We start from the raw sequence: 14,249 nt of genomic DNA, 5'->3' as shown, positions 1-14,249 counted from the left end.
ATAAATAAAGTATGAATGTAAGTGGGAGTGTGAAGCCATCTCCTATGCCAACATACTAATATTCCCTCTTCTCTCACAATTTTTTGTTTTCATTTCTATTAAAAACTTTTATTTCTCCTACTTCCCACCACCCTCCTCAGTGTACTTCATCCTTTAAGTCATGGATGATTCGAGGGTATAGCATGCTGTGGCTGATTCGTATCACCTTTTAGAAGATTAGAGGCTTTGATTTCTCCAGAGGGTAAAAGGCATTCTCCACCTGCTGGTGGAGCTGCTTGGGATCTGAGTGTTCACACCAGCCCCTGGCTAGAGGGGCAGATGTGTTTAACCCATGAGGCATCTGGCAGGGGGCGCCATAAGCCTGGGACTGACATCTTCCTCCTGTGTTGTCTCATCCTGCAGGTGCCTTATTAAGTGGCTCGAGGTTCGTAAAGTATGTCCACTGTGCAACATGCCAGTTCTGCAGCTGGCCCAGCTGCACAGTAAGCAGGACCGTGGACCCCCGCAGGGGCCCCTGCCCGGGGCAGAGAACATCGTATAGCTCCCCCAAGGACCAAACTGCTGTGGGATCCGACATCCATATGGAGCCAGGAGGAACACAAGCGGTCTCTGCGTTGGCTGCTCTACCTGGGGCACCAGCTGCCACTTCCTTTGCCTCATGAAGAACTCGGGCCAGCTACGCTGGGAAGCCAGACTGCTGGGTCTTGTGACAACCAAAGCACGCTGACACTACCCCATGCCAAGAGAAGAGGAGTGGATGATGGATAAGCCTTCCGGTTACATTCAAGAAATTTCATGAGGGTCTCTTACTGACGCCATTACTCTGTCTCCCAGATACTTTTCTCCATGTCAAGGTGAATCTTTATCAAGCAGAAGGGAAGATAGGATTGTTAGAGAAGGGAACTGAGGGCAGGTGTTTAAAGCCCCCCCCCCCCCCCCCTGTGGACAGATGAGCTTCTATGCAGACCGTGCATGCTTTTGTAGCAGCAGACCCTCCTGGCAGTCCCTGAGCCAAGTAAAACCAGCGGTTACCTCAGTTGAAGCCCGACTGGTTGCCAGTGATTGGTGAGGCAGTGCCAACAAGGCTTTTCACATTATGTTCCTTTGATAAGGTCATCTTGGAACCCAGGGGCTTTGGTTACCACAGAGCAGCAGTGCCCCCTCGCCACTCCTTCTCCCTCAAGTTCATGACACTTGCTTATCAAATCATCTAAACACATTAGATGCGCTTGGAAAGGCTAGTCGGAAGTCATTTCCTCTTATTCTTGCCCACCCCCCCCAAGCTCCCCAGTGAAGCCCAGCCAGGCCGCCCATCTGGAGCCCCAGCAGGGGATGTGCTGTCCGTGTGTGACCCAGGGAGACTCAGGGTGCTGCCCACCCCCATACAGTGGGGTTCCAGTGCAGCTGCTGGTCTTAGCCCGCTGCCTCAGTAAGGAGCTGCTGTGAGCCTCTCAGATGGCTCCCAAGGGGAGCTTCTTCCTGAGAATGGCCAGTCTTCCCAGCCCTGCTGAGACGAGAGGATGCTGACTCCCTTGCCTCTCTCCACTCCTTCTGTTTCCTTCCCTCTCCTGCCCTGTGTTTCTACTTGAGAAAATGCCTGTCATTGGCTTTTTAACAATTTGAAGCATCCCAAATGAGATCTTTCTGTAATTCTGAAGCGAGGGATCCACTTGAAATTGTAAATAGTTTCAGGAAGCTCCCGTAGGGCTGTTCACCCATTGGTGTGTGCCTCAGTATTCAGACTTGCGATAAGTAATTTAAAGTGTCTTTATAGGAGAGAAATGCATGCTGCTCTTTGGCTCTTTCTGTCCAACTTTTCTAGAAATGACTGAAGAGTCCATTCGGATTCATGAATACTGTATAAATTTGCCATCTGAAGTGGCTTTGGGTCAGATAGAAAGTTCTTTTCCACGGCACTGCTTTCCACCTCCTTCTGTTATAGGGTGGACTCTTCATCAAGAGCTTTGCCTTTGCTCCATTCCCCAGGTGTGAGTGAGGACAGTTTCTCATTGGAAATGTGGTCTGCATGGTATGGAGAGAGAATGGAAGAAGCTTTACTACTCTGTTCATGGCATGTCTCCAGGGATTTTTTTCTGGATTCGTCTCTACCATCTTAGAATGGGAGACAGAACCTGTCCTTGGCTCAGATGGCTGGGGTCAGATGAGGAAAATTCCCATTAGCCTAGGAAAGTGCTGGACAAAATCCAGTTTGGAAAATTACAAATCCAGTTGGTCAGAATTGGCTGTTTCCTCCTTGTGACCTATTCATGTCACGCCAACTGGCTGCTTCAACAGGGCAAGGAAGTGTGGGGTATTTTTATATGAAAGCCTTAGCCTGTTGGGCATCCTTGAGAAGAGATTTTCATGCGCTCCTACTTTCACCATTTCTGCGTTGTGTTGGTAGCACAATGGAGTTGAATACTGCAAAGCACCCAGTTGACAGTGAAATGTTTCCAGTGACGAGTGTCAAAAGTAGGTCTGCTTCTAGACTAGCCTCAGTTGTGGCCAACACCCACCATTCCCCATGGGATGGCTTGGGACAGATCTCACCTTGTTACGAGGTTCCAACAGGAAAGAGAATTTTTCCCCTGAAGGGAGGAATTCGCATGCTCTAAAAACTGCAAATGATTTCAGCTCACAGCTTTGGCAAGATTATAACTCATCAGTTGCAGCTTTTTTCTGTCCCTGTATGTGTGGGTAGATTAGTTCATTTCCCTGTCACAGGAAGGGCAAGTTGATATGGTTGGTGCGTAGTTCCAGCCATTAGAGGAAAGCGCCAGAATGCCGTGCACTCTCCATTGGGCACCAACCCCCACGAGGTGCCGCTAACGTGACCTCCACACTGTGAATGCGGAGGGCTTTTAAAATGCCACCCTTTCACCAGGGTGGGGCTGGATATGGAGTGGTGAATATTCACTCTGCTCGCCATCTCCTTTCTTGGCTCGGTGTCCCACTGCAGCTCAGCCAGTGTCACCCAGAGTAGTAGTTCCTGCCACTCTTAGCAAGACAACCTGAATGCACCTGCTGCCCACACCTGGGTCCTCCTCCAGGACTCTGTGCTGCACTGTCATTATTGCCAATGGCCAGGGCTTAATTTACATCTTCAATTCTGATTAAAACACAGTTGTCTGTGGACAAGGTTAAATCTTCATCTGAACTTTTTAAAGAATGAGTTAAGGATCCCCTAATACTCTTGGCACAGGCTCACACCTTACACTGAGGCCACCCTGGCCACATCTGTCTTTTGTTGGGAAGTTGTTGGTGATCTTTTGTTAATCTGTAGACGCGTGGGGACTTTGGTCTGCTCTTGGGCCACTGGGGGGTGACATGGCAGGTGTTGGTTTTTGTTTTTTTTTTTTTTTTTTTTACTTTGTCTTGCTGTGTCTAAGCAGCTCAAAGATCGGATGTTACTTGTATGCTGTGGGTTAAAAGAATGTAACTCAGCCCCAACTGAACTCCATGGGTGGCTGCATCATTATCTAGTTACTAGGAGTACAGCTGAATTCAGGTGGCTTTAGAAACAGGGAACAAAACCAGCCTGACTTGATTCCTGATTAAGTAGGCATAAGACATTGTCATCTGCCGCTTCTCTCTGCCACAGTGTGATGTGGTTGGGCCTGTCCCTGGCAGGTGAGGTCCTCGTAGCCTGTGCCCACCAAGGCAGGGAGCTGGACTAGACAGAAAAGGCCAGATGCGAGTAGATGGCCCACGGGGAAGTCTAAGCTGAGGAATACAGGGAACATTCCATCATTGCCAGATAGCCTGTTCTTAACACATCTTGACAAAATTAAGATCCTTTGCCCCAGTGCCAAGTCCCTTGGACCCATTAGAGGACCAATTTGTACCTTTCCACAGCCCCACTCCAAAGCCTGCCACCTCTGTGGCCTGGTCTTGCTCTGCTAAGCTATTCTGAACTGTAGTAGTTTTTCTGAAAGGCTTTCTGAGAATTATGAAATGAACACAGAGAGGCTCTGGACAGAAAAAGTGCTGAGTGAGTTTAATCATCCCTTGCCATTCACCAGCCATGTGTCTTTATGCAAGTTAGCCTCCCGAAGCTGATTTCCTTCTCTGCCCTCTGAGAATTGTAGTGACATTTTTGCTGGCTCTCGTGAGGACCACACATGTCCAAAGCCTGGTGGGCAGTAGGCCTGGGGTTGTGGAAGTTCCTAATTATAGGCAGGATCATGCCAGTCACATAGGGCTCCTCTGTAGCTCAGGTAGCAACAAAACCTCAGCAAGGGCCTCCTGAGATACAGGAGGTCCCTTGGGGTAGGGCCTGCGTTTACCTGGGTCCCTTCCTTTTCCTCTCCTGATCTTGCCAGTCACCTCCATCTGTCTTTGCCCATGGTGCTCCTTGGCAGCTATTCCATAAATTTTTGAATAGGTAATCCCTTCATATAATTCACAAATCACGAGTCTTCCTTGCATCCCTGACCTAGCGAGCCCAACTTATTGCCCCTTGAACACCCGCTGTGTTCCACTATGTTCCGTGTAGATCCTTCCAGTGACCATTTGCGCATAAACAGGGATTACACACGTGTATATATAACTCTTCTCTTTTACTCATGTGATACCAGACCAGTATATCCAAGGAGCATTCCTATTCATGGGGGAAGAGCCATCTCAGAAGTCCGAATATCTGTACAAGGTGAGCCCATTAATTGGAGGATATCTTTGCAATCACATTCCCTTTTGAATAAGGCATTTTTTATTGATTGCAGCATCCTAAAATTCTAGTTTTCCATACAAAGCAGAAATAGCAATCCCTCCCTGACCCTTACCACACACTCAGATAATATGAGAGCACCACCAGTTTCCAGACTGCACAAGGACAGTCTGGTCTGTGACAGGACACCCAACAGCAGGCTCTGCTGTGTTGCTGAGAACAGCAATGCAGGCCTCTCGTCCAGGTCCAACAGCCTTTACACCCCCCTGGTCCCCATCCAACCCCATCCGATGGGGTGACGTCTGGCTACAACTGTCATTTCTTAGGCGAGTTCTTGTGTTTCTGAGGCAGGAGTCTGATAAGCAGCAGCAACTGAAGCCTGAGGCATCCTTCTGTTTGGGGGACAGATGTCTCAGATGACGCTAAGCAGGTAGGTGGCCTGTCTCCTCAAGACTAACCATAGATACACACACTTCAGTGTCCGTCTTCAAGGTCCTGGCTCTGCTCCCTTTCCCTCCCCACTCTTTATGCACACATTAAAAAGAAAATGCTTGCCACAGAATTTTCTCCATTCGACAACAGAAATCTTTTAAGAAAAAAATGTCTTACAAAGCTGCTTCTTCCAGGCAGCCCTAGGGGGAGGGGCATGGACTCCTACATTGGTTCTCACCCCCCCTCCCTGGCTTCCTGCCTCCCAGAGCAGCAGCCCAGCGCTTTCCTTGGATTAAAAGTGCAACTTAGGCCCCTAACCTGAAACTTGAAAGGAATTGTATGTGAAATGCCACCCTTCTGTCACCTGAGTATCTGGCCCTGGGTTAGAATGTCTTTCACATCAGCTATTACGAGTTTCTTAAGTAAAAGAGATGAATGTGTCTAAATTCACAATGTCTAAATTCTGGTGAAATCTGCAGTTGTTAACCGGAAGTGGTTCTTTAGTAGATAATATTAATGAAAGATCCCCCATGCCACGGACTGTGCTTCCACTTGAGTGGGAATATCACAAGAAAAATAGAGGGGCTTGTTCAGTAAGTTTGTCTTTGTCCGATTCAGCTTTAGAGCCCAACTTTGCAAAATGCTAATAGTTTGGTTCCACTTTCAGACCAAGCATTGCACCCTTGCTTACCAATCCAGTGCTCACTTCTGTGGCTCTCAGGTCAGAGAGAACACCCTCCCTGCTCCAGGGACATGGACCTAGAATGTGGTCCCCGCCAATGTCAAGGGACCGGTCTGTACTTGGTGAAGCTCCTCTCAGCTCCCTGTGCCTGCATCTAGGGCCAGCTGCACACTGTCCCTCCCAGGCCATGCTACAGCAGGTGGGTAGGTGGGGCCGGTGTTAGGGAAGCTCCTCCTGGAGAGAGCCTGGTCTTCCAAGAGTGTTCCTCATAACTGTCGTCTCTGGGTTTCTTGACATCATTGCCAGGAAGGAGGGGGGTAGTTTAGTCCTATAGTTTAGCCCACTGGGGTTTACTCACTAGATCTTGTATAACTCCCTCAAAAAAAAAAAAAAAAAAAAAAAGTTTATGAAACTCTGAGCCTCAGGTTTCATAGACGTGTTTGTACACTAAGAATTCTGCAGCAGAATATTTTTAAACATCCGCAGTTTTTTGTAAGCTATATTTTTGTATATTTAATTGCTATTTTAAAATTTTAATGCATTTTTGGCTAATTACTCCTGTTTTAAAAACAAAACATGCATGTAATTGACTTAAATGTAAATAAAAAGCAGGTTTTGAAAATACTTTGTGCCGAGCATGTACCCTTCAACTCAGAGGGGCCTGAGATCACCTACATCCCTCTTGAGCCTGTGTAGCAATGGAAAGTCAAGGTAAGTGGCTCTGATCAAAATGAGCTGGTCACCAGCAACATGTGATTGTGATGAAGGAGCTTCGGGCCTGCACCCCCATGGGGTGGGGAGCAGGTCCGAGGTGAGGAGCAGAGCACCAGGCCACAGCGAGGGAGGAGGTGGCCAAGACCCCACCTGCCCCCCTGGCCTCAGCCCTGCAGATGCCACGGGACACACCAGCTGTCTCACAAACGCGGGAGCTAGCTAGCGCCCAGGGGGGTTGAGGTGGTGGAACTAGCCCACCCCGCCCCCCACCTCTCTAGCTGCATCTCAGGCTTGGAAATACCAACTATTCTGTCAGGAGGGAAAAAACACACCTAGACTCCAAAGTCCCCCTGTGGTGACTGCTGTTTCTCCTCACCGCCACTCACGAGAAGCCCTGCAGGTCAGCTTTGGCTCCGCAGCTTGGGGGAAACTGGCCCCCCTCAAGGCCATCTGTGACCCTGCAACAAATCTGGACCACTTCTTAAACCTCCTCTGAATGCAGGTGTCTGAAGAGCTCCTCTCCCTCAGCCCCTTCTCAGACCATGCTCTGCAGCCTTTTCCTTCTCTTTCCATCTAGTTATTCTCCCTCTACCTTCATATTCACTAAATTCCCACCTAGATAGACATCATTTGCAGGTCTGTAATCTCCAACCCAAATATTCAGCTGCCTTTTTGGTATCAAGACCTGGCAATCCAAAACCAAGCCTTCCCAACAAGCCTGGGTGCCTCACTGGGACTCCCTCCCCACTATCCAGTCACCGCATCCCAGCCCTCTAAGCCTTCGTCTACTGCTCCAATCTTGGCTTAGGCCACCTTCCTTTCCCACCTGGGTCCTAACCACGGCCACCCCACACGTGCACACACTGCCTCCAGTGGAGGGCGGGGGGGGGGGGCCCTCGCCAACTCACGGAGGGCAGACTGGAAGGGACGCTTGTGAGACGGCAGTAGCTTACACCAGAGGCTGGCAGTGGTGCCAGGGGGTGGGAGTTTACATGCATCTCACAAGCCAGAGGTAGCAAAGTGGCAGTAAACTGGGATCAGGCTCGGAAGAGAATGTGAGCAGCTCCCGTGCAGAGATGGCCTTGGGGACACACAGTGCTAAGAGGGGAAGGCAGTCCTTGTCGGGGGGCTACAAAGGCAAGGGCTGTGAGGGGCCGCTACCTTGGAAATCAATGTCCAGGGCTGAGGACTGCTTAGGGAAGTCCAGAATTGCGCCCAGGGGGCTGGCAAGATCTGTCCTCAGAGAAGAAGTGGCTGGCACGGGCAGAGGTGGCCTGGGAGGCAGAAGGAAAAGCAAGAGGGGTCTGCTGTGTTAGAACAGAAGAAGAGGACATGAAATGTCCGTTAGACTTAGTAACAACCCACTGGTGACTGATCAGGCACCCTCCCAGGCAGTGACACTTTGGGCTGGGCACAAAGTACAGAGAAGTCACAGAGGCAGCCTTTCAAGAGCAGGAAGTGGCAAGGATGCAGAACACGGAAGGTGAACGCTATGCAGGAGGGGGCTCTGCCCAGGTCTAGCTGTGTGACCTCAGGCAGGTTTGTTCCCATTAAACTGCAGGGAGAACAAAGGTTGTATGAGGCCAGCCATGTAAGCACTGGTCACAGCCTCATGAGCACAGTACGTGTGGGGAGAGCAGGGGACCCCAGCACAGGTGCCTGGGTCTCCACCAGGGAAGCAGGCTCCCTCCCTCCCCCGCCTCCTCTGGAGAAGAGCAAGCGGGGAGGAGGGTCTGGGGCACAGGGGCTCCCAGGATCACAACTGCATATCAGCAGGTGGGTAGGGACATGGTCTTTGATGGCTGTAGGGAAGGTGGGGCCACCAAGTGAAGACGAGATTAGAGGGGACTCAGACTGAGGCCCGCAAGGGCCAGCACAAGCAGAAGAGAGGCTGACTGGCTCCCGGGAGCCACAAGTCCCATTCCCACAGCTTTCCTCCAGTTCTGCTGGCCTGCACCAGGCTGACAGTACCCACAACCCGCTGGTGCCCAGCTGCATTGAGAGGCGCCCTTGAGAAATGGCCACTCCCTGCCCTGCAAGCAACTGCCCTTGGTCCCAGAGCTGGCACATGCCTCTGCTGCCCCCACGCGGCCAACACAAAAGGGTGCCAAGGGATCTGACCGACCCTCCTCCCTTGGTGACCCAGCCCTGCACTCTTCCAACCTAGATCCCTGCCAGGCGCAAGGAGGCTGCAGAGCCTTGAGGTTACCTTCTAGTTCAAAGGCTGCTTTATACAGACCTTTCATGGCCTTCAACAGCAATGCAGGCACAAAAATACACAAGATAAGACTCAAAACAATATTCTATCTCCAAGGGGAAGGGTTTTTTAAATTATTCTGCACAGCAGAAAGAAAACGCTCTAAGTCAATCTCTACCGAGACTCCATCTTAAATCTCTATTTACCAAGACTCCTCAAGCTGCCTTTTGAGCCTCGCACATGCAGCCCTCATGCTCAGTCCTACCCCAAGCTCAGAGCCAGCCTTGCCAGCTTCCGGCAAGTAAAAACCTTGAGTGGGAGAGGAAGGCAAAACTTCCCTACCCTGCCCCTAGGAGTTAATCAATGGACTTCAATTCCTCACTTTCTACCAGCCGGAAACAATCAGATTCTCCCCGATTCCCCGAAAATGTCGATTCGAGAAGTCTGGTTTTAGTCTTCCAGGTGCACTTTTTCTACTAGCTTAACTCCGCTTAACTCCCTACCTCCCACCCCCCCACGCCCCTCCAAGGGCATTCTTCCCAGGGTGGACTAAGTCCCATCTTTCCAGACACACCTTCCCAGGATCTGCAGTGTAGGGTAACCTGGAACTGCCCTTCCCCAAAGTTGCTCAATTGCCAAAATTTCAAGTACAGAATTACTCTAAGTTTGCAGAACCTTAAATAAAACATGTTTTTCAATATGTTCACACAGAGGCTAAATGAACACCAGAGTTAATTCACAGATAATGATCTCCAAGGCTATACTGACTACATTGTGATGAGATTACAACATATAGTACTTGCCTTACATTTAGCAAGTTCAACAGGACACAAAACCAGCCAGCTGAACACTGAACAGCTCTCCCCTGAAGTGGCTCCCAGTAAGTGACACAGGGAATTTCAAAAACACATGGCAGGTTTAACAAAGCTATACTGAAAAGCAACCTAACTACAGCAAATCCTCACTGCCGTGGACATGTCCACTTTTTTTTATATGTATCTTTCCTTAGTGGTTACTAGTTTCGACTAAATTTTTAAGGATTTATCTTGATGACTTAGAAAAATACACTCATCCTTCCTTGCTTTGATTTGGGTAGTACACCATCATAAAATTGAGTCTCTTAAAAAACAAAAGTTCACAGATCCCATTGTGCAATGTTCCAGGAACCCTCCCCAGGTGATCAGGGGATCTTCAACAGCTCAAGGAGTGCTCCAACGGCTCCAAAATAACCCTGAAAAAAAAGTACACCACAAATGAGAGCAATTTTCCTTAGACTTATTTAAATTACCATAAATATGATTACTAGTGTTAAAGCCAACAGTGCCCTTAATTCCCGATACTGAGCACCTATTTTACTGAGCTCCAAGGAGCTCCCAGGCTGAGGAGGAGGGCTGGATGTATAAAACACCCGGGCATGCCAGCATGTGAGACCAAAACCCACGGTGAGGGCTGCAGGAGCTATGAAGCCCATGGCAGCTCAGTTCCCTCTGGAAAGAGCCCGTACCTGGGCTGCCTCCTGCAGAAGGAGGACGTGAGAAGCAGCAGAGGCCCGGAGCATTTCCAGACAACTAAGGAATGAAGGGAAGATGGGACCTGAAGATTGATGGGGCAGGAAGAGCTGGGGGGGTGGGGGTGGGGGTGGGGGCGGCAGGGGCAGGTCACGGAGGGGGAGGGCCTGACTGGGCTGGGGATGGGAAGGAGAGCAAGAAGAGATTGGGACGGACTCAAGACCTGCCTGAAGAAAGGGAAGAGGGCAGCAGGGAGGCTTAGGTGTCCCCCATACATCTGGTGACAGCCACGAGGGTACAGGAGCAAGAGATGTGGCGAGCAAGAACGGCTTCCATACAGCACGTGCAAGGCCAGAGTGCCCCAGGCAGCCAAGCAGCCGCACCCAGCAAGTAACTGGATGTCTGCATTTGGAGCAAGGCAGTGGTCAGGGCAGCACTGGCAGAGGCGGGCAGCAGAGGAGTGGACAACCGTGCCCTAATGGGACATGAAGAGGGGGGACACAGACAGAAAAGCACCATGTGAAAGAGCAACAGAAGAGCCTGGAGAGAGAGCAGAGGCATGAGAGCGAGAAGCAGCAGCTGAAGGAGGACAATGCAAGCCCATCTCCAGAAGTAAGTAGCCAAGGTCAAATACAACCAAGAACCAAGACATGAAAACCCAAAAACAGACAAGAAAAAGAAAAGGACTATAACAGAAAAATGAGACAAAATCCACACTGGTAAAAAGACAGTGCCTGCGGGCCTCAGAGAACAGTCCTACCAGGATACAGGATGCGTCAAGGTCTCCAAGGGATAAGATGCCACAGCAAAGTCCTTTAAGAGTCTCATGCTCTACTGACTGAGCTAGCCGGGCAGTTAGCAAAGTCCTTTAAGAAAGACAAAAACGACTGAAAAAGGAAAGCGGGAAGATCCTGAAAGACATGCTGACGGATTGCAAAGAACGTGCTAACGGTCTCTAAATATCATAAATAACTGAAGTCCACTCCGTTTTCCAAGGAAAGCTTCTCCAAGAAACGTGGCCACACAAGAGAGAAGCTGAAGCCTCTCCTCTCACTCTGTTTCTTGGTTTTAAAAACAGCCAGCCACACGATGAGCATCCTGAGAGGACGCCCACAGTGCACCCGCTGGCGGAGGGTGGGCTCAGGTGGGCTCACCGGCGGGCACTCGTTTTAGTAGCTGGCTACGCACTGTGTTTCCCGTGGCCTTCTGGATCTTTTATTTTGCAACAAAAGAAGAGATGAAGTTAACCAATGTAATGCGCTCCACTGAAGACCCAAGACCCACCACCGGGCTGAAGGTGTAAGTCGTTACAAGCTACAAAATGCTGAGAACAGCAAAGGCAGACAGAGGGCAGAGAGGAATCTATACAAAACTTTCACTTCCCGACTTCACACGGGAAGAGCCTTCATATGTCAGAGCCTAACATATCAAATCTCCACAAGTGCGGCGATCAACACTGGAGTCAGAAGCCTAGATGCAACTGGAAAAGAGACAGCGGGGCCAGCAAGCATAACCAGAGAGGAACATGAAGTCAGCAGGCAGTAAGAATGACAAAACGTAAAACCAAGACTCCACAAAGTGTTCAAATTATAACTGTTACGGTGTGAAGACTAAAAAAAAGAAAAGCTAACCTAAGAAATGAATCTCCACCTTCCGCCTAGGAAAGTTTCAAGAGGTAGAAATGGAGCAGGAGCAAAGTTCTACTGCAATGTAACATTAAAGAGAGTTTCTTTTTATTCTAACATAAAGCAAAATAGAACAGGTCAAAAATCACAAAAAGCAAGATGTATATAAAAGATGTAAGAAACTGAAAGATAATTTGGTACCGATTTATTAATAACATTAAAAGCAAAAAATGTTTAAGCGTACAAATTGACGGGCAGTAAATAAGCCAGACAGATCTCATGCACAGCAGGACAAGCAAAGCCAGTAATAATGCAGCACCATCACATCAGGCCAGGTGGCCGCACCAGCGACCACCTCCCAGCACATAAATGTATCAAAGAGACCAGCTGTAAACCTTACACAATGTTACACGTCAAATTTATTCAATTAAATTTTTTTTAATAAAATAAACAATTAGATGACTAACCTTTAAGCTTTGATAAGGGGAATCTGTACACCTTGAATTTTAACAATGAACTTAATAAGGGCACTTAAACAGGAAAAACTCAGAGCAACTTTAAAGGAAAAGGCAATCCCTGTAGCACTTCAAATCTTATTCTGCCGATTCCTATAAATACTGTTAAGTAAATATACACAAACAATTCTGAAAAATGTGATAGCACTAAGATCCAGCAACACTGGAAATAAATAGTTCAAATGCCCCACAAGCAAGGGGACAGAAGAGAGGTTCCCCTCCATAGCTATGGTCCTATTTTTTTTCCCCAAACTGGAAAAATAGAAAGGCACTTTCCCATACAGAATTTCAGGTGGAGCAATTCAATGATTTTCTTCCATTCTGTCATTTCTAGCCTGTCTAGGTATGAAGTTCTTATGTGGTTCTTGGAACGTATTTCTCTGTTTGTTTTCAGAACACACATCTTATATGAGTGGCACATGAACTGTATCAATAACACAAAAGCCAACATCAAAATGAAAAAAGCAGAACCCCGAGTAAGTGCATTTACAAAATGTAATGGGAAAAACATAATGGATGGTTTGGAAAAAAGTAACACTAGAAATATAGGTGAATGTTTATCAAGGTTTTTTTTCTTTAGAATTGCTAACGTTCAGGGGTGCCTGGGTAGCTCAGTTGGTTAAGTGTCCTACTCTTGATTTCAGCTCAGGTCATGATCCCACAGTTCATGAGACTGAGCCCCTCTGTGCTATCAGCACAGAGCCGGTTTGGGATTCCCTCTCCCCATCTCTGTCCCTCCCCGACTTGTGTGTGCTCGTGCTCTCTCTCTCAAAATAAAGAAATAAATTTTTTTTAATCTTAAAAAAAATTGCTGACATTCACAGTTAACCAAAAATTTCCCTTGCATTAAATCAGGTAAGAAATTGCTTTTGAACATTACAAAGTTAAACCCTATATCATACGTCTACAAAAAATTAAGTAAGAACTGCAGTGCAGTCCATTTCACATCTACTTCGAGTTCCAAGCGGTGGGAACTGCATGCCCTTTACACTCGTAACACATCGCGAGAAATAAGTCCGCTTACCTCGTGTTCCGAAAAAAGTGCTTTCAACTGCCCCTTGGACCAATAATCCAAAGCATATGCCAAAAGTCGCATGGCGATCGTATTAATTCTCAAGAAATTTCCAACAAATACCACCTGGTTAATGTTCTGAGCACATTAAAAAAAGGTAATTAGTTTTCATCTTAATTTCTGTTCTCTCGTAAAAGCTACCCCAAACAGAGCACCACGTGCATAGTTTTTAGCAGCAACTTGACTGCTGAGCAAAAAATTTAAGAAGTATTTACATTTACTAGTTGGTCCAAGGCTACTTAAATTTGAACCCAGACAACTCTGGACCCACCTCAAGCCATGCCAGAAAATGTCACAAGAGAATACAAATTAGGAAAAACATTTGTATTAAGTATGACAAACAATAACTTCTGGTAAAAGTTTTATACAGAAAAGTAAAAAAAAAAAAAGGAAAGGAAAAAAAAGTAAGACCCCCAATTCAAACGAAGGAAAGCGACACAAATAAGCAAATACACAAGAAATATAAGGGGCAAAAATTCAACCTCACCAGTAATCCAAGAGAGTAGTATTTTAAACCTACTAAAAGCTAGCAGCAGAACAACTAACTGGAATTCTACCCCAGCGTGAGTAAAGTTGTAGTAACACCAACCCATTCGTTCACTGCCTAAACAGATCTAAGTTAATGCGGCCCTGGTGCAAAGCATCTTGGCAATTCCTACCAAAACACATAAGCACAGTCATATTCTCTACATGAGAGACCTCGCTCCTGAGTAAGTCCCTCATCAAGAGTAAAATTCAACCAGGGCACCTGGGTGGCACAGTCAGCAGAGCGTCGGACCTCGGCTCAGGTCATGATCTCACCGTCCGTTAGTTCGAGCCCCACGTCGGGCTCCGTGCT

At 47.9% G+C, this 14,249-nt stretch overlaps 2 protein-coding genes across 7 annotated transcripts in view; one reads left to right on the top strand and one right to left on the bottom strand.

Moving 5' to 3' along the window:
- RNF24 (ring finger protein 24) overlaps positions 1–4,693 on the top strand; it is a 76,502-nt gene extending 71,809 nt beyond the window's left edge. For 4 of the 5 annotated variants that reach the window (XM_053200206.1, XM_027069633.2, XM_015078143.3 and 1 more), the window contains one exon: positions 403–4,693. In XM_053200206.1, the coding sequence (XP_053056181.1) occupies positions 403–541 (139 nt within the window). In that variant the 3' untranslated portion in view covers positions 542–4,693. The remainder of the gene's footprint in view (positions 1–402) is intronic. The other variant, XR_008289189.1, reaches the window with a different exon arrangement.
- Positions 4,694–9,434: 4,741 nt separating this feature from the next.
- PANK2 (pantothenate kinase 2) overlaps positions 9,435–14,249 on the bottom strand; it is a 30,964-nt gene continuing 26,149 nt past the window's right edge. The window contains exons 6-8 of one of the 2 annotated variants that reach the window (XM_053200203.1): positions 13,364–13,489; positions 10,960–11,065; positions 9,435–9,922 (exon numbers count right to left, since the gene is read on the bottom strand). In XM_053200203.1, coding sequence (XP_053056178.1) covers positions 11,024–11,065; positions 13,364–13,489 — 168 coding nt within the window. In that variant the 3' untranslated portion in view covers positions 9,435–9,922; positions 10,960–11,023. The remainder of the gene's footprint in view (positions 9,923–10,959; positions 11,066–13,363; positions 13,490–14,249) is intronic. The other variant, XM_053200205.1, reaches the window with a different exon arrangement.

The sequence above is a fragment of the Acinonyx jubatus genome, chromosome A3 (genome assembly GCF_027475565.1).
Source record: "Acinonyx jubatus isolate Ajub_Pintada_27869175 chromosome A3, VMU_Ajub_asm_v1.0, whole genome shotgun sequence".
NCBI lineage: Eukaryota > Metazoa > Chordata > Mammalia > Carnivora > Felidae > Acinonyx > Acinonyx jubatus.
This window is presented reverse-complemented; position numbering and strand designations above follow the sequence as displayed.